The 25,122-nt window shown below is 37.1% G+C and overlaps 1 protein-coding gene across 9 annotated transcripts in view; it reads right to left on the bottom strand.

The window, feature by feature from the left end:
• Positions 1 to 6,389: 6,389 nt before the first annotated feature.
• The window catches only part of STK38L (serine/threonine kinase 38 like), a 66,482-nt gene continuing 47,749 nt past the window's right edge, over positions 6,390 to 25,122 (bottom strand). For 8 of the 9 annotated variants that reach the window (XM_036459180.1, XM_045587871.1, XM_036459176.2 and 5 more), the window contains 12 exons: positions 24,485 to 24,536; positions 20,754 to 20,876; positions 20,438 to 20,521; positions 17,669 to 17,792; positions 15,762 to 15,916; positions 15,369 to 15,471; positions 15,124 to 15,185; positions 12,715 to 12,832; positions 12,152 to 12,275; positions 11,107 to 11,202; positions 10,161 to 10,252; positions 6,390 to 10,055 (listed from right to left, as the gene is read on the bottom strand). In XM_036459180.1, the coding sequence (XP_036315073.1) occupies positions 9,928 to 10,055; positions 10,161 to 10,252; positions 11,107 to 11,202; positions 12,152 to 12,275; positions 12,715 to 12,832; positions 15,124 to 15,185; positions 15,369 to 15,471; positions 15,762 to 15,916; positions 17,669 to 17,792; positions 20,438 to 20,521; positions 20,754 to 20,876; positions 24,485 to 24,536 (1,261 nt within the window). In that variant the 3' untranslated portion in view covers positions 6,390 to 9,927. The remainder of the gene's footprint in view (positions 10,056 to 10,160; positions 10,253 to 11,106; positions 11,203 to 12,151; positions 12,276 to 12,714; positions 12,833 to 15,123; positions 15,186 to 15,368; positions 15,472 to 15,761; positions 15,917 to 17,668; positions 17,793 to 20,437; positions 20,522 to 20,753; positions 20,877 to 24,484; positions 24,537 to 25,122) is intronic. The other variant, XM_045587874.1, reaches the window with a different exon arrangement.

Raw genomic sequence — 25,122 nt, 5'->3', positions numbered from 1 at the left:
CCGCGGAGCATGCGGACTGGCCGGCCGCCCGCCCGGGGCCGGGCTCGGCCTGAGCCGGACGGCGGGGGGCGGAGTCACAGGGCCCCGCCCCCGCCCCGCGGCCGCCGGCACAGCGGCCAGGGCGCACCTGGCGCCGCTCGGAAGACGCGCCTGTTTGGAACAGCGTTTCGCCGCCGCCTTGGGATTCGCTGTCTGAGTGCTGCGGAGGCTGGAGCGGTTTCCCTGGGGGAGAAAGGCGGAGGGTGGATGGAGATCATTGCTGGAGGAGGAGGGGGTAGCGGGGCGGGGGATTGCGGTGGAGTGTCCAGGTGGGAGGGAGGTTGTCCCCTGCGCTTTCCTGCCTCGGGAAGAAGGAAGGTTTAGCTGCAGAAAGGAGGGTGTAAGGACCGAGGAGGCCGTTTCCGATCCCGAAGCCAGATCCTTCCAGGGTCCCTGCATCCCGGGCTCGCCTACCCGCTCACTGGCGCCTGCACCTGCTTCTTGGTTGCAGTTAGTCTATTAGAGGTGGTGGAGGGAAGGAACCGCAGAGGAAACACTAAAGCTTGGTTCCAACCAGCCTAAACCTGTTCATCACCTCACCGGACTCTTCATTCTAGTCTTAACCGGCTGCTGATGGCAGGGTCCTCAGAGCTCCTTAGGGGCTGGCCCTGGGGTAGGGGCTGGAAGCCTGCTCCCCCCAGAAGCAGGCAGGGCAGGGGAAGACGGTCACAGCCTTAAGTGGGGACCGAGATTATATGCTGCTGGAGGTGGAGGTGCTAAAAACTGTGCTGCCTTTCATAAAACGCACCGACACATCCTCATCAAAACCACTCTGGAAACATCTCCATCCTAGCTTTGACTTGGGACTTTACCTGGAATCCACCAATACTAGCTTCTGCTGGCAGCTCAGCAGGAAAGATTCCAGAGAGCCTGGCAGATATTCTTAAAATCTGGTCTAGGATTCCCTGCACGTGTTCAACCCTAGCTTTCTAGACAAGTACTCGGTTTTGAGACACTTTTTCCAACGTGGGGGGAGGGGGTACGGGGGGGAGAATACTTTTAGACCTGGGCATGCGGCACAGGGTACCTTAATGGTGAAGCGGAGTTGCTAGGACCCTGGTTAAAATACACAGCACAGCCGAGACCGGTTTGGCTCATTGGATAGAGTGTCAGCCTGCAGAATGAAAATACACAGCACAGACTTTGTAAGACTTTCTTGTTTGCTGACAAATGACCTTTGTGAGGTGTTAGATCACTTGTAATTCTCGCCTGATTAGTAGGCAAACAGAGGTTCAGAGGTGATGAGAATGTTGGCCAGGATCAGTCAGTAGCTGGTAGAAGCCAGGCGGTAAAAGCCGGATCTCCTTCTTAGAAGTTCATTCTATGGTGTCCAAAAGCTTACCGTGAATCATCGCAATCCTTGTTTCTAAGAAACGATTCACTTGCACCAAACAGCCTAAAAGCCAGAGAGAAGGAATCCAGAACTTAAATATGATAATAGGAAGTGTGCCCAAGAAGAGACTAACCCGGCTTGGCAGGGCATTCACTCTCACAGGGTTCCCCTAACTGTTCAAGTCTACACGATCTTTTATTTTAAAAGAGTAGTTTGTTGTGCCGCATAGGAAAAAACAGAGAGCCATGCAATATCTTCACAGGTGGATCTCTCGTTTGCAACTAGCGATTTCCTCATATTTTCTCCGTGGGCGAATGCAACAAATGGACCAGTGTGACTCAGTTGATTGGAGTGTCATCCCATATCCTAAAAGGTTGTTGGTTGTGTCTAGAAGGCAACCAATCCATGTTTTCTTTCTCTCTCTCCCTCTCTCCCTCTTCTTCTCTGTCGCACTCTGACCCCCTTCCTCCCTCTCAAATCAGTAAGCATATCCTTGGACATTAGAAAAAAAACATAAGCAAAATGCATGTACACATACACATACACATACACATACACATACACATACACATATACATATACATATACATATACATATACATATACATATACTGCTTCTGGTCAATGTGCTTTCCTTGCCAAAAGCCCAGGGACAGCTTTGCTCTTTAGGAATCATCGCCAATCCTTGTGTGAACTTAGTTTGTTCACTAATTTTGCTTCACTGCCAAGTAAATGATCAGATAAGAACAATACTGGAATTAGAAATCACTGTATTGCAAACTACACATTCCTACACTCCTCAATCTCCTGCTGGGGTTGTTAGTTTGGGGGTTCCTTTAAGGCCATTTAGATATTTTAGTTGGTCCAAGGCAAGAAAAAAAAAATCCACCTGCTTCACATTGTAGTTAAATTGAAGGAAAACTCTATGTATTTCCAATGATGCATTCAAATGAAAATCAGTAACAACTGTCCATTAATGAGCTCCTAAGTGCCTGAGGAAAGTAACTAAATTATTAAAGTTAAACTACCCTTTTTCCCACTGCTCCCAGCCCACCCCATTCTATGAAGGGTAAATTCTGGGGAGGATTCTGGGATTTGCTGAGCAGGTTGACAAGTGGGAGTGCAATTGGGAGAAATAGGGAGGCCAAATGTGTTCAGAAGGATCAGCTTGAGCTAGGCCTATGAAGGGGAGAAGCAGAGAATTGTTAGGAGGATATACTCATAAGAAAGATGAAAGGTTGTGGTGGCAGCTGCCAGAGGGAATGGGAATTGAGAGATCTTTTGAAAGGGTATTTGGGGAACTTCATTATGTAATGCAACACCTCTTACATTATTTTTCTAGAAACTGGCAGCCTTGGCAAAAGCTACATTCCTTCTCAATGTCTTTAGAATTTAGTTTTGTTTTATAATATTAAAAGTGAAAACATTTTGAGATTGACCTTAGATGGAAAGTAGGGCCATCCACAAAATGCAATTATTTCATTAATTTGTTCACAAATATTTATGGTGCGCCTACCATGTGCCAGGCACTACTGTAAGCACTGACTTTTGTACTTCACCCACTGTAAACCCCTTACTTCTTACAGATGTTCTCACAATTGATGAGGCAGTGCTATTTTGTTTTGAAAAGTCCAACCAGTGCCCTTTGCCCCCCTCAGTTCAGTGGTTCTCCAACTCCCATGTGCATGAGAATGTGCAGAATTTCAGCCCCAGCTTCAGAGACTCTGATTTAGTAGGACTGGGAGAGGCATGCTAAATCCTTATTTCAAACTAGAGGCCCGGTGCACGAATTTCTTGCACTGGCTGGGTGGGGGAGGGGACGGTGTCCTTTAGCCCAGCCTGTGCCCTCTTGCAGTCCAGGAGCCCTCAGGGGATGTCAGAGTTACAGCTTAGGCCCGCCCCCGTAAGCTGGCAGTTGGATGTCCTTAGGGCTGCCAGGGAGGTGTGTGAGGCTCCCACCACCATCACTGCATTTGCTAGCTGTGAACCCAGCTCAGGGCTTCTGGCTGAGCAATGCTCCCCTTATAGGATTGCACTGATCAACAGGGGCAGTTCCTGTGTTAAGTGTCTGCCCCCTGGTGGTCAGTGCTTGTCATACCAACCAGTCATTCTGCAGTTTGGTCAATTTGCATATTAGCCTTTTATTTTATAGTATAAGCACCCTAGTTGATTTTGAAACAGTTGCTCTGAGTGCTCTATTTTAGAAAATATTGCTTCAACTTGTTAAAAATGAGTTTTGTTAAGCCTGGGTTATTGTAGGGAGTAAGTCATGTATGTGTGTGTAAGATTTTTTTTATTAGCTAAAGGACAGGAGTAAAATCCAAGAAAAATACATGGAGGAACAATATACATTTGAGGGTCCTCAAACTTTTTAAAGTGGGGGCCAGATCATGGTCCCTCAGAGAGCTGGAGGGCCGGACTATATGAACTACTAATTCCTACTGTAACACCTCAGCTGCGCTCACTGCCCAAAAAACCTGGCCGGCCGGATCAGACTCCTCTGCGGGCTGCATGTGGCCCGAGGGCCGTAGTTTGAAGACCCCTGCTAGGACAAGATGTGCTGACATCTCATATATGGAATTATTGCTTAAGGTTATTTTTCCCGTGGAAATTATGTTTTTTGTGTGTGTGTTTATATGTCAAAAGCGGAACTAATTTTTACTTTTGCAGGTTTTGGACACTTTTAAAGCAAGTATGGTGTTCCGGGTCCTCTTCAGTCCTTCCTGACTTGATTAGCATTCTACAGGAGAGTTCTTCAAGTTTTATATATATATATTTTTTTTTTCCATTTATTTACTGTTGACAGTATTAGAGATGTCTCCCTTCCCCACCCCTTTAGTCCCCCTCTGCCCACAGTAGTTCTTCTAGTTTTCTTTAATTATGTTACCCAAGAGGACTAGAAAGTCAAAAGACAGTTTCCCTTTCCTTTTATGGGTTTCTCCCTGTGGAAGAGTCTTACAAGTCATCCTGTTTAGATTTTGATAACTAATCCTTTAATATGAACAGTAATGAAATTTAGAGATAACTTTGTGGAATTAGCACAAACTCACCCTTTTCGATTTCTATTCGTTAGAGTCCCTTTTGTTCAGTTAGACAAAGCAGGTCAGTCAGTAGTAACTGGCCACCCCACCCTGTCTGGGTCTTGGTGGGAAGTCAGTTGATGAGGGTCCCTTACAGCAATAGAACAGCTGTGGGGGGAGATGGACCAATGAAGAGATGAATAGGACCTGGGAGGGATGGCAAAAGACCAATTTCCATCCTGTATGATGTCGTCCACAGACCCACTCCTACTCCTGGTTCTCAGAAGGACAAGCAACCCAGGATTCCAACAGCCGAGCACTGGTCTAGCACAGTGGCATGCCACATTCCTGTTTTAGATAGGCCAGGGAAGAGTAGGTGGACCAGCCCTTCAGTTCTTCATAGATAACGGCAAAACTAGCAACAAAATCTAGGTGCAGTGGCTTCAAGTAAAAGCCATCATTACAAGCCAGTTTTATTCTGGTAGCAGGTGGCCATGTGATTTGGGTCAGCCTTACTCAAGTACCAGGAATGTGAATCCTGATTAGTTTTAAGTCCATAAACAGGCCAGGTACTGTTGTAGGAATGAAGGGATGACATAATCATGGCCGATAAAACCTGGAGGTTAATTTCCTTAGAATGCTTCTGGGAAAGGATTTATTTGTTCTTTAAAAAGGGGACACACATCAATAGTTCTCTTTTTAAGGACCTACATGCTGCATGAGGATTTGGTGCTTAGTCCCTGTAGCCATCTAGCATCTGAAAAAACAGACCAAGGATTACAAAGTAGAAAAATAGACAGAATAATAAAAAAATGGAAAAAACTTGCATCCATGATTTTTTTTTTAAGTTTCTGGGTTTTTTTTGTTTTGTTTTGTTTTTTAATATATATTTTATTGATTTTTCATAGAGAGGAAGAGAAAGGGATAGAGAGTTAGAAACATTGATGAGAGAGAATCATCGATCAGCTGCCTCTTGCACACCCCCACTGGAGACGTGCCCGCAACCAAGGCAATGCCCTTGCCCGGAATCAAACCTGGGACCTTTCAATCCGCAGGCCGACGCTCTATCCACTGAGCCAAACCGGTCCCGGCTCCATAATGTTTTTGATACACTAAATTGACTACCCTGGATGGTCTCTATCTTGTCTTAATGTTACATAAGACATTTTCCTTATTGTTGAACGTATTTTTACTTCTGTCTTCTGACATTTGCCTTCAAAAGTACCCAGTGACAACTGTCACTAGCTCCCCACACATTTTCTGAGGTTTAGAAGCATGTGAGGTAATTTATCAATAAAGCATGATATGATTTGGGGAAACAGAAGGAGCCCTGGACTTTGGATAAGTCATACTCAGCCTCATGTTCATCATCTGTAAAATGATGGCAATTATGTTTATTTCACAGAGTAGTAAAAACTAAAATGAATAATGTAAGTGAAAGCATTTTGTATACAAATGTAAGTTTATCTATCACAAGATGCTTTCAAAAGAAGATGAATTTAATCTCCAAGTTTGTGCCAATGCTCAAATTTTGACATTGTTTTTTCAGTTTTGCCTTCACCATCACATTATTGAAATGATGTAAGCCAGGGAACAAGTAGGTTTTCTGATTGGCTCCTTCTGAACTCTGCAGAAAGAGTATCATGATTATCAGTGTCTTTCATGGGACAGAATGTAGTGGTACTTGGGCCACTTATATTATTAGTTTCCATGCTATTTTGAGGCATTTTCAATTTAATTTTGAAATATTTTCAATTCCAATTCTGCTTGCTAATTGGTTTTGGCCTAGTGGGATCATTGTATATAAACCTGTACAACTATCTTGATTATTTAAACATAACACAAATGAAACGTCAAAATTTTATTTTGTTCTTGATGTGATATTTAAGTGTAAAAATTGAATACATTTGCAGATCAATCTTTCTTGAGTTTTCGGTAACACCTATCTCAAAACTCAAAAATGAAATAACAACAACAAAAAACCTCATCAACGTAAGTATTACAAACATAGTTTTTATTCTTTTCTTACCTTCATTGAAAAAGGCCTCATGCCACCAAAACGTTTTTTGAAACTGAATGAATACAGAACTCAAGGGCCTGATGATTAATTTTCTAGACAACTGCTAAATAATTTATATTGCTTTTTAAAAAATAATTAAGATCTATTTTACTTAATTTCTTTTTAAAGTAGCAATATCCCCTCACATTTTTTTTCATAAAAATCTAAAATATCTCTAGTAGTCCCAAGTGTCTTATTTACATTTGTTCTAAGTGTTTGTTTCATTAAAATGTCTCAGAAATAAGTGCACTTCTAAAGAGAAAATAAAATTTAAAGACAAGAGGAAATCATCACAGTTGTAGCAAAACAGTTATTTTGAATATTTTGAATATTAGCAATTCAAAGAGAAAATGTGTTTAGTAGCCAGGGACCTCTCTACTTGATTAAAATTTCAATTCAATTCATTCATTTGTAGATCATCAAAAGAAGAATAGCTGTATCTCCTACCAGTACATACTGATTGATTGGTTGTCTAAGGGTTTTCTACAATGAAACACCAAAAATAAATGTACTTAAAATATTTTAAAATTTACAAATTTACACAGAGATATACAGGTGTTTACAAAACAGAAAAAGTATGCTTTTATAGATAAAAATAAAACACAATTCTTAAGCCTTAGCAACCAAAGAAAATTTTGAATATTCCACATTTGTTATTTTCCATTCAACTAATAGCTTATTAAATCAGCTATATAATTCAGAAAAGATTGATTTATAAGAAATTCCTTATATTCAGATAGCACTAACTATGCTTCGATACATTTAAAGATTTAAAGCTATGTTAGTAAGAAAAGCATAAAAGAAAAATAACATAACTTGCTTTAATACAAAGGTTTTTTTAATAAAAAAGTTGGTCTACATTAAATCAGGAAATCAATAAATCTGAATTATACAAGCGTTCTATATATTTAGAAAAACCAAAAACACACACTTTATAATAAAACTCTTTAATTCAAAATAGAGTCTAATTTAAAGAAAATATCATTATGCCCAGTTGGGTAGATAGGGTTTTGTCATTTAAATTAAATCGTTCACCTGAAATGTGGGAAATGCACAATAGAGAAAATTCAGTCTCAAAGATACTTCACAAATTATCTAGCTAACCTGCATCAGGAATCAAATTCTTGTTTCCAAAGGGCAGACACAGTCTTTAATTGCTTTTAGATAGGCACTTAAGAAATGCTTTTGACGAAGAGGAAACCCCAAAGATTGTGAATCACTCTGTTGACTCCAGGGAAAAATAAGAAATTAAACAAAGGTGGACTCCCAGAACTGCCTTTCATGACCAGGAAATCACAACTGTTTCCAAGTTCTGCCAGTTAACAGGAATGAAGAAGAAGGAAACTAAAACGCTCTATTCTTAGTCAATTAAGAAGTAAACGTAGATAATTCAGCTGCTTTATTTTACTCTCTGTCAACTTGAATTAATGATATTTTTCTGTACTAGAATAGTTACCATATTAGAACTAGAGAATGTTGCAATTTCCTCATATACTGCCTATTCACTACCACACCAGCTAAACAGTCCTTTAACAAGGAAGGAGGAGGGTAAGAGCGAGGGAAAATTCATAAATGTGAGCAGAAGTTAAAGGTGGTTATAATAAGAAAAACCAAGTTAGTATAACTGAGATAACCCCGAATTTTAATAATTCTCTCTTCTACTCAGCCACATAACTCAAATAAGAAAATAGATATGAACTATTAGAGGAACCCAAAACAAGTATCATACAAATACTAGAATGAAATAATTTAAGGGAGGAAGGAAGGAGGGAAAGAATTGGGGGGCGGGGGGGCAGTGGGGGAGAACTCCTAGTATGGCCTTTTTGAAACATTGTGGAACTTCCTAGCAGCAATATTTATAAAAACATTTGTAGATTTGCATAATAATCCTATGCAATTCTTCCCAATTAAGAAGAATCTTCCTAAAAATAAATCATCATTTTGGATTTTGATCACATATCATTTGTAATGGTTATAATTGTTATATCTTTAAAAATTTGTATCAACAACAGTTAAGAGGAACATTAGGCCATTTTTTAATAAAGACTTATTCTTTAGTATTTAAGAAATCAAAACCACAGAGAGTTGTTTTAGAATTAAAATGTTGAGTTAGAAAGATAACTTGATTCTTAGGGAAATATCCAAAGAATGTGATGCTGACACTGTCTCGCTTATTCTCTAATCACAACCCTTCCAGCCTGCATTTACCTCCTTAATCCCATTTACAGTATCCACAGTGATGTAGCTAAACATGAATAATATTGCCCTTCAATAAGCTGATTTCTATCAAAGATCTGTCATGTCTGAATACAGCATTCACACAGGAAAGTAAAATTCTACTTAGTTGTGAACATCCATTCTGTTCAGGATCTTTGGTACATCTGGAGTATAAGAAATTAATGGCACAATAATACAAGTACTACCAAAGGAAATTTTTTCATTAAAAAAAAAAAAAAAAGTGAACCAGCCATGATATGTAACAACTTTCTGAAAACCAAAGTAAATAACTCTTTGTACTTTACAAGTCCATTTACATGATCAGAAGTTTGACATTTAAAAAAATAGTTTAATAAAAATAAACTAGTTCTACAAGCAGCCTTTTTGGTCATTTCTCATATTCAACTCACTATAATCAAATTAAAATAATGCCATGTCCTCTTGTTAAAAAAGAAGTCCTCTTGTCACAATAAAAGCAACTTTATATTTTATATAATATAGTACATCTCCCCTGTGAGTACACAGACTACGTATATAAAGGTCATCAGTATTTCTAAATGCAAATTAAATATATTAGTGGAGCGCTTGAGTGAAGGTGTTAAACTTCCTCCTTGTTATAAACTTGTCACTCCCTACTGTGGAGTTTGTGTCATAATATGATGATAAGTTCTATTTTTTAAATAACCAGTGTATTTCGTTTTTAAAATTTCTTAAAAGCATTATAGAAATTGTCTTCATATGTATTTTTCTATAGATGTCCAAACCAATACGGCAAGTGTTCTAACATCAACTATGCAAGATGGCTTTTATTGATTATCTAGACCCATAAGATTTGCAGTAAAATAGCAATACTGTAGTGTTACCTACAGGTTAGCCTATGTTGCTTTAAATGATATGTGTTTCTCCTGAATAGATTAAAGGTGTTACAGTATGAAGCCACAGCATACACAGGCAGAATGGACCTTAATACGCATGTAGGCAGTGCAGTTATAAAGGGATGTACGTTTCTTTTATTCCAGTACCTTCGTATAATAAAGTTAACAAAAATAATAAAATATTTTTAAAAACCCCAAAAATGCCAGCTGGCACTGCCAACCAATTCCTATAGTAGTCTCAGAAATCCTAATCCTGTAGAATTTCCTCTGTAGTCATAAGCACCACCGTCTTCGGGAGAATTTCCGTGTATTGTTACCTACGCAGAGCAAGCCTGTGATGCAGCTACCTGAGTTCTCTTGGTTTTGGGCGAGCGTGATCTTCATTCATAATTTCCCAGCTTTCATGTAGGTGGGGATAGAGCCACGCTGAGTCAACCCTTCAAATCTTTTATATGTATAATTGAGGAAAACCCAGTCTTTGGATTTGTAATCCGGTTCTGCGGTGTTTGGCACTAGAAAGACAGAAAGATTAACCAAGATCAAAAGAATTTCATTAGTGAAAATGTCATCATTTTATAGATTTTTAATAGTATTAGTTGTGTTGTCGATTGTCTTACCTGGTTGTAAAATATCAGATTCGGGAAAGTCATCAAAATTTGAAGTATCATCAATGCTTTTGATTCCTATAGGGATTGCTGCTGGCCTTTCCCTACAAAAGGTATTGAGTAACCATGATTTTCTTGAACTCTTAATTTTCCAAAAAATAATTCTACTTGAGAATTCTTTATGCTGTTCTACAGATATTAGAGAAGCCTAGGAAAGTTACACAGAAGCTGTCTTAAAAGATGAAAAGGAGCTGGATTGGCAGGTGCAGGGTCAGGAACGAGAGCAAGGAGGAGGAGAGCATTTCAGTCAGAATGAATAGCAACTGACAGGAGGTAGGAAGAGTGGGAAAGATCACACAAGATGCAACTTGTAGTGATGAGGTAACAGCCTCAATCCTGAAATGCAGTTAAAAATCCTTAATTTTATTCTAAATGCAAAGGGAAGGAAGAAAATGTCATGATCAGATTTGTTTCTAAACTGTTGCTATGTGGAGACCTATTGAAGGTAGTCTGGCGATAAACTGAGTAAACGCTAGTGCTCACAATTAACAACTATAAGCAAATTTTTATAGGTCACATTATTTAACTTCTCCCACAATGTTTTAAAAAGGGACTATATCTTATACATTAAATATGGTAAAAATGAGACAAAATATAGTAAAAATGAAAAGTTATAGAGTGAAATGTAAGTACATCTTGGTTGTGCTAAAACTGTTCATCATATAAATCTGGATACAAAATCCAAACAGGTGTACAATATATGATTTGTCCCCTACAATGTACATCAGTTAAAACCAGCCATTTAGCGATAGTCTAACTAGAGTCTCACTCACCTATATAATCTGGAAAACATTATAACAGTGTTACTTTTTGTATTTAATCTAGCAGAATCAGAGACAAATTAATCACCAAATCATTTTTTACTCTGACCTTTCTCATTCAAAGCCTATGAACATACCTGATGTGCCCCCAGTCTACACCTTCAAAAAAAGGATGACTTTTTATTTCTTCTACTCCACTATTTCCAATTCTATTTTCAGAATCAATACAGAATCTAGAAAGTAAACAGAGAAATTATATGCAAATTACATCTAAAGTACTCTATTCCAAACATTTCATTCTCTTTTTTGCCTATTGATGTTAACTCTTTATTGTGGGAAATGTGAGAGAAAATATAAATCATCTATAATTGCATCATTCAAAGATAACTACAATAAACAGGTTGAAGCCATTTCTGTAATTTAAAAAACATTATGTTGATCCAATAGTTACTATTTTAGGACTTTTTTCCACTTAACTGATTGAGAAAATTTCCCAAAATCATTAACATTTTTTCTATAACTTTATTTTCTAAGATTTGAACATGCAAATTTATTTAGCCACCACTGTTGAACATTTAGATTTTTTTCAATTTTTCATTAATAACAGTATCACAATAAACGTATCATACCTAAATCTTTATACACATCTGATTATCTGCATAAACAAAATTCCTCGTAGAATTGCTTGGTCAAAGGTCATATACAGAATAAAGACTTTTCATAATATGCTACCAATGGTTGTTCCCATAGGTTGTCCCAATTTATATTCCTTCCAGCCATTCACAACAGAATCAAAACATTTCATCTTAATTATGAAAGAGAATGGAATTCTTTGTTTAGATAAGATTTCATACAAAAACTTTTGTGACAGGAACTGCCCCTAACAATTTATTTTCCCCTTCACCTTTAATGGGATAGGATCATTGCATTCTAACAGGAGTGACCTTTGAAACAATACAAGACCTCTTCCGCCTTCTTAACTCTTAGTTGTTGTTGTTTTCCTGTATACGTCCTTTTTAGAGTTTGCTTTAAAAACAACAACACATTTTCTTTATTTTTCTTGATTATAATTATCAGTGGTAGTCCTTTCCCTCCCAAAAAAGCGAAATGGCCAATTTAGTCTTTTGGGTACCTGTGAAGTTTTAAGATATGACAACCTCCTCTAGGGATTTAACCACTAACCTAAGAATTAAATCCTTGGCTTTCTCAGATATAGGCACCTCTGGAGGAAATATCAGCGTTTCTTTCCAGTTCATTACTTTCCTATATGTTTCTTGAGGTGTTTCAGAGCAGAAAGGTGGATATCCTATGTATCAGAGAAAAAAAGTTTTATCAGATCATATGAACAAATATGCGAAACCTATTACATAAGTGTCACAAGAAACAAAGTAGCTCTCCTAGTGCTCTACATAACAATAAAAAATGCCACCAGTTATCAATTCATAATTAAATTCCTAATGAAGTCAATAAAATGAAAGATTTAAAGCATTCTTCTCCCCCTTTTTCTTAAAAGGCCATGCAGATACAATTTTGAAACATGGAAGTTCAATTAAATACCTCCTTCTTGAAATCAGATCCCTAGAGAGTTCATTGCTATCTACCGCTGTGTATTTGACATTGGGGGGCAGGGTGTCAGAAATTGGTTTAAGAGTTTTGATATGTTAGCCTGTGGTATCTGCGTATGTTTAATCAGTACACTCAAGGAAATGTATGTGGTATGTACATAAATAAATGATAAAACATACCTATTAGCATTTCATACATAATCACTCCCAAAGACCACCAGTCACACAATTTGTTGTAACCAGTCTGCATGAATACCTCTGGCGCAATGTAATCTGGCGTCCCAACTGTGGAATATGCCTGCAAAGGAACAGCTTGTCATACCAACATTCTTAATATATTTTTTGAAACATGGGAATACAGCTCACTACTGTAAAAAGCAATGTATACAGAAGTTACTTTTTTATTTAAAAAATATATATATATTAATGAATTTTTTACAGAGAAGAAGAGAGTGGGATAGAGTAAGAAACATCGATGAGGGAGAAACATCAATCAGCTGCCTCACAAATCCCTACTGGGGATGTGCCCGCAACCAAGGTACATGCCCTTGACTGGAATTGAACCTGGGACCTTTCAGTCCGCAGGCCAACACTCTATCCACTGAGCCAACTGGTCTTGGAATTTTTTCATTTTTTAATACTTTTTTTGTATGTTTATCATGTATAAGACTTAAGTGATAGGTACTGAGTCAAATAACATGTTATTTAAGACATGATTTCTGCCTTGCAAGAAGCACAATTGAGTTATTTATATATTTAGCCCTAAATCCATTTCAAAAAGAAAAAAAAGGTTGAGCCAGTAGACCTGGCTCTCCCACTCACAATAAATGTGTCTTAAGCAGGTTCATCACCCTCTCTGAGCCTCAGCCTCTGCTTACATAAAACTGAAGTAATAATACCTGCCTGCACCATTGATATGAGGATGGAAACAAGAGAAGAAATGTGCTTTGTAAACCACTACAGCCTACAATATATATAATCATCAGGTATTTTCAATATAAACCTAATTCCAGGTAACTGCTCAACCATTAGGAAGCAATGCAGTTTTTCATTCTTAATTCATATAAAGTCTTACCAAAAATAATTTAAAGAGGTAGTTCTCAACTAAGGGTAGTAGTACTCTAGGGACCATTTGAAATGTGTGGCAGCAGATTTTGTCATCTCAGTGACCTGGGGATGAACATGATTGGCATTTAGTGGACAGGGGATACAAGTTCTGAAGGATTTCCTGTCTAGAATACACAGAGTCCCCTCTACTTCTCTCTTGGGAAATACTATACAAGTTATGATGATGGCCAGAAGAATAGTAAAACATGCACACAGAATCACCACCATATTTTTAAGCAATGTTCATTTTCCCCCTTTAAAGTAGGAAATACTGCAAATCTTTTCTCCATTGTACAATCTGATCTAAAATCTTGACTTAAAAGTAGAAGAAAGTTTTTCTTGTTAATGCATAGCTCAATACATTTTTTTAAACTTTTAAAAACACTGAAATGTTTTACAAGCTCAGGAAGCTTGCAATTATTTGGGCTAATGAGAAAATGAACTCAATAACGTCAAAGTCACTTTATTTGGTTTGGGAGGGTATCGGGCTATTATCTTTCAGTCTATTTACCTTCTTGAGGAAATTAATTTCATTTTCATCACTTTGTTGAATTTAACATATTTACAGAGTGTCCATATGTGAGTATTACATAAGAAGTTAGGAAAACAAAGTCAAAAAGTACATTCTTAACCTGGAGGGTGTTCAAAAACCTAGTTTACAGGATAAAGGAAAAGAGTAAAAGGGGCAAAAGATTCTTATATTTGCTTAGTAATAGAGGAGAAATAGTGTAGGGTTAAAAAATAGACAGTGTTGCCCAGCTGGTGAGGCTCAAGAGGCTAAAAGGCTGCTGGTTTGATTCCCAATCAAGGTACATGCTCAAGGTTTCAGACTCAATCCCCAGTAGGGGGCATGCAGGAGGCAGCCAATCAATGATTCTCTTTCATCATTGATGTTTCTATCTCTTTCTGCCTCTCCCTTTTTCTCTCTAAAATCAATAAAAAAATATTTGAAAAGAGTGTGATTTTATTGTAGATTAAAGGAGTAATTTATCTGTGGTAAAGTCTGCTTTCTAATTCTATTCATTGTAAGACTGTTAACAACCTAAGCTTCCTGTTTATTTTGTCAATAAAAAAGTTCTTAAAAATACACAACCATCTTACATGTGCTGATTGATATTTGTTTTATCAGGACAGGAAAACGAAAAAAAAATGGAAATCATCAGGCAGTCACTATATTACACTTACTACAGTGAGTTTTATATAAAGTGCTAATCACTAGTAAACAGACAATTATTTAATTATAGATATGTTTTATAAGTTACTTTAAAGTTAAATCATAAAGTAAAAATCAGCAGTTCACTTTACAGGTAAGGAAACACTTCAGAGAAACTAAGAAAATTGTGTGATCCCAGAACAAGCTTTATCATTGCTATGAGGTAAGTACTAATCATTGTGAAAGATACAAAATAATCAAGCAAAAAAAATCAAAGGAGATTTTAGAACCAAGGCACCAAACTGTTCTTAAAAACATGGCTAACTCACCAGTTGTCTCCTATTCTTCTTCCATGTTTCTGCTTTCCTCTTTGAGTTCATGTTTTGAAATGCTATTTTCAACAAGACAGAATTGTTATCATGAGAAAAACTCTCACCCCAAAACAAATACACACATACACATTTGAAATGCACTGGTTTAAGGAGTAAGGAGAGGAAGAGAGAGACCCTTTAGTTTTCAATAGTACTGAATTAAATCATCTGTACCACTTCAACCGAAAACACATCAAACTTACAGAAGTCACTTGGTGGGTTGTGTGTAAGGTTTCTGTAGAATTCAGTCCTGTGAGCTTTCTTTAATCCCGTACATAAGCCAAAATCAGATAATTTTACATGACCCTAAAAAACAAAACACACACACACAAACTAGTAAAATCAGTGGATTATATTAACTTTGAAACAAAAGCTTTATTATAAACTTTTCAACTATTATAAAAATTCTTAGCTTAGACTCCATACAAATGAAATGTAATAGTATAAATGTTTGATGATAGTGATTGCATCATTCTATAAAATAATGTAGATTAGCAATAATATAAATTGCAGCTGCCCACTTCCAATCACAAAATTAGCTCTATTACTCCATAAAATAACTAGCAACCTAATAATTCACCAGTTTACTCGCATACCTTGGCATCTAACAAAAGGTTGTCTGGCTTAATATCCCGATGGATAAAACCCAACTGGTGGATCGCATCTATTGCTAAAACAGTCTCTGAAATATAGAACTGTGTTTCCTCTTCTGTCAAGGTATCTTTCTTCATTAGCAATGTCATCATATCCCCTATAAAGGAAAAATAAAGGAAAGTATCATGTATTGAAATGCCTCAAAAGGGAAATATCTTGTAAATGCTTTCTACATAATATATGCCTGATTTTTGAATTTTATGATCCACCCAGTATACCTCCAACTTTTTCTAGGACCAAATAAAAAAAAAAGTGTCATTGCATAGGCAAAAGTTTTATGACATTTAATGGGTTTAAGATAGAAAGTACATGAAATCAAGTCAAAGCAGAGCTAATGATGAATATCCATCACTCAACATTCGGAATAAGTTGCTGAGAAAAACCCACCACACTGGAAAATGAATCAATAAGCACACCTGGAAACGGGATATGTTCTTTCAAATTCAAGTTTCAAAAACACTCAGAGCTCTTTGGACTAGCAAAAACAGGACATCATCCCATTAAAAGACTTACCTCCATACATTCTTTTGTTTTGGTTTGTTTGTTAATCCTCACCTGAGGATATTTCTCCATTTTTAGGGAGAGTGGGGGAGAAGGGGAAAAACTGAGAGAAACATCGATGTGAGAGAAACACATCGATTGGTTGCCTCCTGCACGTGCCCCAACCAAGGCCCGGGCCAGGGAGGAGCCTGCAACCAAGGTACGTGCCCTTGACCAGAATCAAACCCAGACCCTTTGGTCCTCAAGCCGATGCTCTATCCACTGAGCCAAACCAGCTAGGGCCAGACATTCTATTTTCAAGGGATTTTTTTTTTTTTTCTTTAAAGGGAGGCAAAGAACAACCACTGATGAACTTACCATTCAAAATAGACAAAATAAATTTTCATGATGCTTCAGATTAAAAATAATAATAATAAAGTAGAAGTATTCTTTGTCCTCCATTCCCATTCTATTCCTCTTTCTCATTTTGCTGAGTAACCATTATCATGCATTTAGTTTGATGTGTATCATTCCAGCTTCTTTTTAAAATATGTTTTCATATATTATACTTATATGTTAATCTATAGACTTATACTTTTGCAGATTTTTAAAAAATTAGACAAATAATACTAATTGTACATATAATTGCACAGCTTGTTTTATTACGCCACTGTTTGAGATATTACTGTTGAAACAGATATAGCTCTGACTTTTAACTACTGTAAAATATTTCATCTCATAATTATGCCACATTTTATTTGTCCATCTTTCTATGGATGGACATTTATCTTGCATTTAGGTTTTCACTATTATAACAATGCTGAAAGTATAGGTCTCTTGTCCATGGGTGTGGGGGAGTATCTCTAGGGAATACAGTTGGTTGTGGAAATGTGGGATTGTAGGACACCTGCATTTTCCACTTTATTGCTATGTATAAATTGTTCTCCCATTAGGATTACAGGTTAATTTACATATATGAGAGGGCAGTTTCCCCGCAGCCTCATTTGACTTAATGTTTTTACTAATCAGATGAGTGTGAAATGGTATCTCATTCTTGTTTTAATTTGCATTCCCCTGAATACAGGTGAAGTTGAACATTTTCCTATATATTTCCAGACTAGCCAGAGTTCTTCAGTGTGCTATCATTTGCCCATTGGGTTGTTTTTCTTTAGTGATTTGTTTTCCTTTCTTCAAAATAATCGGATTTGTCAAAATTAACATTATTATGGGAGGAACTATTGGAAAACCATTACTGACTATATAAACCTCAGAGCTAGGAATACCAAAGTAAACCTAATGAATAAAATTGTAATTACATATAGTGATTTGCTTGTGTTCAGCCTGTCATTGCTGTTACATTTGCTTTTACCTCCAGGGAGAAATTCCATGATTAGATAAAGGTTCCTCTTATCTTGAAAACTGTAAAACATCTTCACCACCCAGGCACCATCTGCTTCTACCAAAATATCTCTTTCTGCTCGAATATGAGCCACCTAGATGAATGTATTTTGAAAAAATAATTGTAACATATTACACATTTTCAAGCTTACCTCTTACAATTATCCATCCAGTTCCTAAGAAGTCATGAAGGAAAGCTGGAGTTTTAGAAAAAATTTAAAACATATATGCATGTTCATATTCTTATTAAATACAGAGAACCCCAGGAAAGAGTTTATTTTAGCTTATATCCTTAGGCCTAAAAAGGTGGAATTCACAGGTATATTAGGGGAAGCTGAGGCCTTCAAGGTAGAAAAATGACTAGTCTCAAACCTTTCTGACCAGATTCTCCACCTAGGCAAAGATCCTGGCTTTGTCTTATAAATTTAGGGCCCATGTCTGACTTTTAAATGTTAAAAGAAGTAAGCAATGCTCTATAAATCGGTTTGACTAAGTCAGGGTCTTTAGCAAACCATTTTTTAACCGTTAGTAGTCAAAGGACTTGACTTGGTCTTTAAGCATTTGGTTTGCTTTTTTTAAGAAGCAGAAACATTTATAATAACTTTATATTCTTTTGTTATAACATACAACCTCTCTAACATTTATAAACATAATCTATAGCAAATTAATGTAATTTTGTGGGGTTTTGCTACTGATTTTTGTCAGATACACAATTATTGGGGATCCATTTTATAAGCTGGAATATTTTATAAACTGAGTAATTTGTGGAATTCATATAATCAATTTTCAGATGTTTTTGCATTCTTTCTTGAAAGACTACGAATAAGATTTGATTTTATGCTTTTGCTATTTTCATTGTGCATCACTATGAATTCTGGCCGAAAGCCTGAACATATATTTTATAAACCTTTTTATGATAATAAAATATGACCTGCTTAAAATATCATATTTCAGGTTACTGTATTATTATCTAGTATGCTAACTGCTCTGAGATCAAAGCACAATAATAAAAATTGATAATTAAGGAATTTTTTTTTGGCATTAGAGAACTTTATAATCTCTATGGATCTGTTTCAAAATTCTTACCTATTGTCTTTTACAATGCATTCTAAAATGGTAAAGAAAAAGCCTTGCCTGGCCGGTGTGGCTCAGTGGTTGAGCATCAACCTATGAACCAGGAGGTCACAGTTCAATATCCAGTCAGGGCACATGCCTGGGTTGTGGGCTCAATCCCCAGTATGGGGCGTGCAGGAGGCAGCCTGTCAGTGATTTTCTCTCATCATTGAGGTTTCTATCTTTCTCTCCTTCTCTTTTCTTCTCTGAAATCAATAAAGATATATTTATAAAAAATAAAACTAATTTCTTCTTAGGACTTCTCAATCATGACTGTTTGGATTAGTGGTCTGCCTATTTTACCCACTACTATAAAGCAAGGATCAGGTGTGTCTTGTTAACCACTGTACTCTCAGAACCTATAACATATGAATACTTGTTGAATGAATGAAATAGAAATAAAGTGGAAGAATGCAGTAAAAATTAAAGTTAAAAAATTAAAGAAAAATAATATTATATTGCTATAATAACAAAGTAAGCTTCAGGTGGGCACTGAAAGCCTGAAGTAAAGCATTGGGTACAGAGAGGTGCCATCTTCCTTTCTACTCCATTGTAGAGGCCTTCACTGGTTTATATAGCACATGAGTGTCTACCCACAATGGAAACTCAGGTGAATACATAAAATAATAGTAGTACTGTTTTCAGATTTATGGCTACCACTGAAACTGTATTAAGTCACAGAAAGCAGGAAGACAGCCCAGAAGTATGAAATTGGAGTGGTTACAGATTTTGTAAATACATAAAATAAGCAAATTCTCAGGAGACTGTTCTTGCTTTTGTGATATGTGACAGGGATTGAGGGTACTGAGAACTAACTTTTATTTTCACTGAAGTCAGAAAAGAGGATGTTTTGTAATGGACTGAATGTTTTTCCTCAAATTCCTATGATAATGCCCAACCCCCTAGGACAGTGGTAGGCAAACTCATTAGTCAATAGAGCCAAATATCAACAGTACAACGATTGAAATTTCTTTTGAGAGCCAAATTTTTTAAACTTAAACTTCTTCTAATGCCACTTCTTCAAAACAGACTCAGCCAGGTCGTGGTATTTTGTGGAAGAGCCACACTCAAGGGGCCAAAGAGCCACACGTGGCTCTCGAGCCACAGTTTGCCAACCACAGCCCTAGGATAACTGGATTTGAAGAAAGGGCCTCTAAGGAGGTATTTAAGATTAAGTGAAGTCATTGGGGTTTGGTGGGGTTGGAGGGGATTGGTATCCGTATAAGAAGAGACACCAGATAGCTCACACTCTGTGTGCACACACCAAGGAAAAGCTATGTGGGGCCTTAATGGAATGGCAGCTGCCTGCAAGCATGGAGAGAGCCCTCACCAGAAACCAAAGCCTGCCAGAACCTTGATTTTAGACTTCCACCCTCCAGAACTGTAAGAAAATGAATTTCTGTTGTTTAAGTCACCAAGTTTGTGGTATTTTGTAATGGCAGCCTGAACAGACTAATACATACTTAGGTTATAAATTCAGAAGAAATGTTAACTATGAGAATTGAGAAGCAATGGCACAGGCTATCAAAAATTACTGGATTATATAGTAAGACACATAGATTTCTTTTTAAAAATTCCAACATCAGCCAGCAGATGTTTCTTTGGTTGCATGTATTAAAGAACATACCTGCTCTTTTTCAAGCATATCAGCTTTTCTCAATATCTTCATTGCATAGATATGGCCCGTATCTTTCTTCTGGACCAGCCGCACCTAGAATGTGAAAATTGACCACACTATAGATGTTAAACAGTCACTACTATTATATTTATTTAGAATAAATGGTAGGTTCCTTTAAAAAACAAACAAAACAATAAAACAGCATTGCAATTTGCCACTCATGGTATTTTAGGAATTCTATTCAAATTAAACTATTTTAATACATATCTATTTTAAATCTATAAGATATATATTCAGTAACAGTGATTTTTAAAAAGAACCACACCTCTCCAAATGCTCCTCTTCCTATAACTTTCAGAGACTCAAAGTCATCCAAGCCAAGTCTGGTCCTCTTGAGCCGTAAAAACTCTGTTTCCTTGCGAGCATGCTGTGATCGACGTAACTTTTTCTATTTAAAAAAAAAAAAAAAAAAAGACAGTTTAAAAGACTTTAAAATCAGATTTTTCAAAGGAAACCTACAGTATTAAAGACAAGATATATTGTATAAAAATGGGGGTAAAACCCTGGCCAGTGTGGCAAATTGGTTAGAGTGTTGGCCTGCACATCAAAGGGTCTTGGGTTTGATTACAATCACAGGCACATATCTGGGTTGCAGGTTCGATCCTGGGCCCCAATCAGGGAGCGTGCGGGAGGCAACCAATAGATATGTCTCTCTCGCATCCATGTTTCTCTCTCTCCCTTCCACTCTTTCTCTAAAGAAAAGAAAAAAAGAAAAAAAAGAAAAAAACCCTCAATGGAAAAAATATCTTTGGGTAAGATTAACAACAACAAAAAGTAAGGTAAAGCCAAAACCTGTTTGGCTCAGTGGTAGAGCGTTGGTCTGCGGACTGAAAGGTCCCAGGTTCGACTCCAGTCAGGGCATGTACGTTGGTTGCGGGTACATCCCTGGTAGGGGGTGTGCAAGAGGCAGCTGGTCGATGTTTTTCTCTCATAGATGTTTCTAGCTCTCTAACTCTCTCCCTTCCTCTCTGTAAAAAATCAATAAAAAAAATATTTTTTAAAAGTGAGGTAAAGTATATCTATCTATCTATCTATCTATTTATCTATCTATCTACCACACACACACACACACACACACACACACACACACACACACACACACGTATAAAAGCCTAAGTGAACCATCAACTGTTGACCAATAGACTGGTCACTATGACACTTATTGGCCACCAGGGGGCAGATGCTCAATGCAGGAGCTTCCCCTGGTGGTCAGTGTGCTTCCACAGCAGGAGAGCCACACAGATGACCAATGGGCGCCAGATACCAAGTTCACGGCTGGCAGAGTTGCTGCGGCTGTGCCCACAGCAGAGTAGCAGCGAGCCTACGGAGCAGCCAGCCAGCGGCCGGGATAAACAGGAAGAGCGCACGGTGCCCAGCCCAGGCTCGGGCTCCTCCCAAGCTGGCTGCCGCTTCACGCATTACTACATCCCTCTGCAGATGTTGGATTGCCAGTTTCAGCAGATCCCTGCAGGCCACACCAAGGCCTACCGGTGCACAAATAAAATCTAAAGAAAATTTTAAAAGACTTTTTTTTTTTTTTTAACAATTTGAAAAATCTTTACTATTGAAGTATATCCCATTAAATATTTCATCTTAACTATATCATGATATTCTTTCATCTATAAGCTAACTTTATTCAAAAATAAAAGTTAAACTTTAGGCAATGCTAATAGTATTCTGATGTTGATTTTGACTCTGTCAAGAAATCTACTTTGCTTCAATTCCTTAAATCCCAAGGTTGCTCTTGTCATAACTACTGAGACTTATGACACCAAAATAACAAAACAAGAGTGTTTCCATAGAGATGTACTTATGGTAGAATTTATTCTTGGAAATATTTTAATAAACTGCTTGAGACTTGGCACACAAATTCCTGAAAAAATTAAACTGCAACAAAGATAATTACATGAAGAATTCATTAAAATATTAGAGTCAGGAATTCCATACTTCATTCTTTATCAATCACAAAAAATAACTAGCATTAATATGAAACATTATGAAATATCTGAAGGTTACATTTGGAATGGGCATTTGTTTCATTATTCTATATTTCATCTTTCTCCTCACCAAACAAAATTCTGTTTTTGACATAGCTCCTAGGAGATGTAACATAAAGTGGGAAATGAAAAGAAGGAATTCTTATCATTTGCAGCAACCTGGGTGGAACTGGAGAACATTATGCTGAGTGAAATAAGCCAGTCAATGAAAGAAAAACATCACATGATCTCACTCATTTATGGATAATAAGGAACATTATAAACTGATGAACAAAAAGATAGATACAGAGTCAGTAAAGCAACAAACAGACTGTCAAATTACAGTGGGGAGGGGAGGGAAAAATGGGGGAGATAAGAGATCAATGGAAGAACTTGTATGCATGCATATAAACATAACCAATGGATGCAAAACTCTGGGGAGGGAGGGCATGTATGGGAGTGGCGGGAAGGAATTGGTAAGATATATACACATATCATACCTTAATAAAAAAATGAAAGAAAAGAAAAAAAAATTAAACCCCTGTTCATCTTCAACTGAACCCAATATCCAGTTCTGAGGAGGAGATAAGTCAAAATGACCATAACAGCTCAGAAACATCGCTCTGACATGCAGCTCTCGGTATAACTACTAAATAGTCCTTCCCTACCCCTCTGTTTATGCCTTCAAGAGGATTAGGTAAACTATTAATTAGAAATATATAAATGTGTATCATCAATGCAATGGAATTCTGATAATTCTAACAAAGTTAATCTAAGAGGATCAAATTAAGAATTATGTCTTCAACATGGCTGGTGTGGCTCTGTGGTTGTGTGTCAATCCATGAACCGAGATATCACCAGTTTGATTCCCAGGAGGATGGTGGAGGCAGCCAATCGATGCTCTCTCATCAAGGTTTCTATCTCTTTGTCCCTCTCCTTCCCTCTCTCTCTCTCTAAAGAATGATGTCTTCAATGTAAAACCTTTAGACAGCTAAGTGAAGTTATATACTCAGCACATCAATAGTGAAAACAGTGAAGACTATTTTTTGAATCAAAAATGCCATTTAAATAACAGTTTAAAAAACTGAATTACTAATAAAACAAAGAGATCAAAAAGCAGTTTTAGATTTTAAGAGTAAATAAAAAAGGCCACATGGTGGCACTGTAGTACTGTCTTTCAAAGCAGTAAAGGCACTGCTGCTTTTAATTACATAAATGAATATAAGAATTTTAAGACATTCTATATTTCTAACATTATGAGTTATAGAATAAACAAAGTGCAGTTGGATTTAGCTTCAGAAACTTGTGTAATCTGAATGAAAAATATAACCTTATTAAACAGTTTCATAAATCATGCTCAAAATTGATAGACAAGGGAGAAGCAGCTAAAGAAATAATGTTTATTAATATTTTATAGGTTGTATAGTACAGCAAGTTAACAATGTTTATGTGTTGGAGACAGCTAATAGCAAAAAAGGAGAATCCCAAGTGTATGGAATATATAACCTTACAGAAATGGGACATCACCTATAATGTTGTTAAATTACTTTAAAAAAAAATCTATTCCATGATATTAGTTTTAATTCTTAGTGTCCAGTGTGGCTCAGTGGTTGAGCGTTGACCTATGAACTAGGAGGTTACAGTTTGATTCCCAGTCAGGACACATGCCTAGTTGCAGGCTCCATCCCCAGTGGGAATGGGCATGCAGGAGGCAATGGATCAATGATTCTCATCATGATGTTTCTCTCTCTCTCTCTCTCTCCTTTCCTCTCTGAAATTAATAAAAAAATTTTAAAAAGAAAGAAGTGGCATATAACATTGTGTAAATTTTAGGTATATAATGTAATGATTTGATCCATATATATTGCAAAATGATTACAATAAGATTAATGTATCCATCACCTCACATAACTACTTTTTTTTTTTGAGTGAGAACATTTAAGATCCATTCTCTTAGTACCTGTCAAGCACATAATACAGTATTGTTAACTATAGTCACAACAATCACAGCTAATATTACCTCTTCATCTGCTAATCCTTCTTCTTCCATAGCCACTTCTAATTTCTTCTGCCTTAACAAAAGAAAAATAATTTACATTTTAAATACATTTCTAACTACTCCCATTTTTTAAATGTACATTTATTTGTTCAATATGGTATGCTAAAAAAATCTTTCAAGTTGAATTAAAATAATCATTAAGTACAGTTTTCTTTCTCAAAATATAACAAATATTTTGTAACAAATATTTCTATTGTACAGGCTTTTCTTAAAGATAAACCCGAGAGAGAGCTTTTCCTAGTTAGCTTTGAGTATGCTAGAAGATGAACTTCCCAGGCTTTATCCACACGGGTATAGGGGTTGAGGATTGAAACCACCGTTTACATTGTTTAGTATTTGTTATTTATAACAGTACTAGAGGCCCAGTACATGAAAATTCATGCACTTGGGACAGGGGAGGATCCTCAGTCAGGCCTGCACCCCCTCGCAGTCTGAGACCCCTTGGGGGATGTCCTCCTGCCAGCTTAGGCCCACTCCCTGAGGGTTGAGGCCTAATCAGCAGCCTGGGAGCCCTTAGGGGATTTCTGACTGATGGCAGGGAGCAGGCCTAAGCTGCAGTCGGACATCCTTAGCGCTACTGAGGAGGCGGGAGAGGCTCC

The sequence above is a fragment of the Pipistrellus kuhlii genome, unplaced genomic scaffold (assembly GCF_014108245.1).
Source record: "Pipistrellus kuhlii isolate mPipKuh1 unplaced genomic scaffold, mPipKuh1.p scaffold_m20_p_3, whole genome shotgun sequence".
Lineage (NCBI taxonomy): Eukaryota > Metazoa > Chordata > Mammalia > Chiroptera > Vespertilionidae > Pipistrellus > Pipistrellus kuhlii.
The sequence above is the reverse complement of the archived record's forward strand: the minus strand, read 5'-3'. Positions and strand labels throughout refer to the sequence as shown.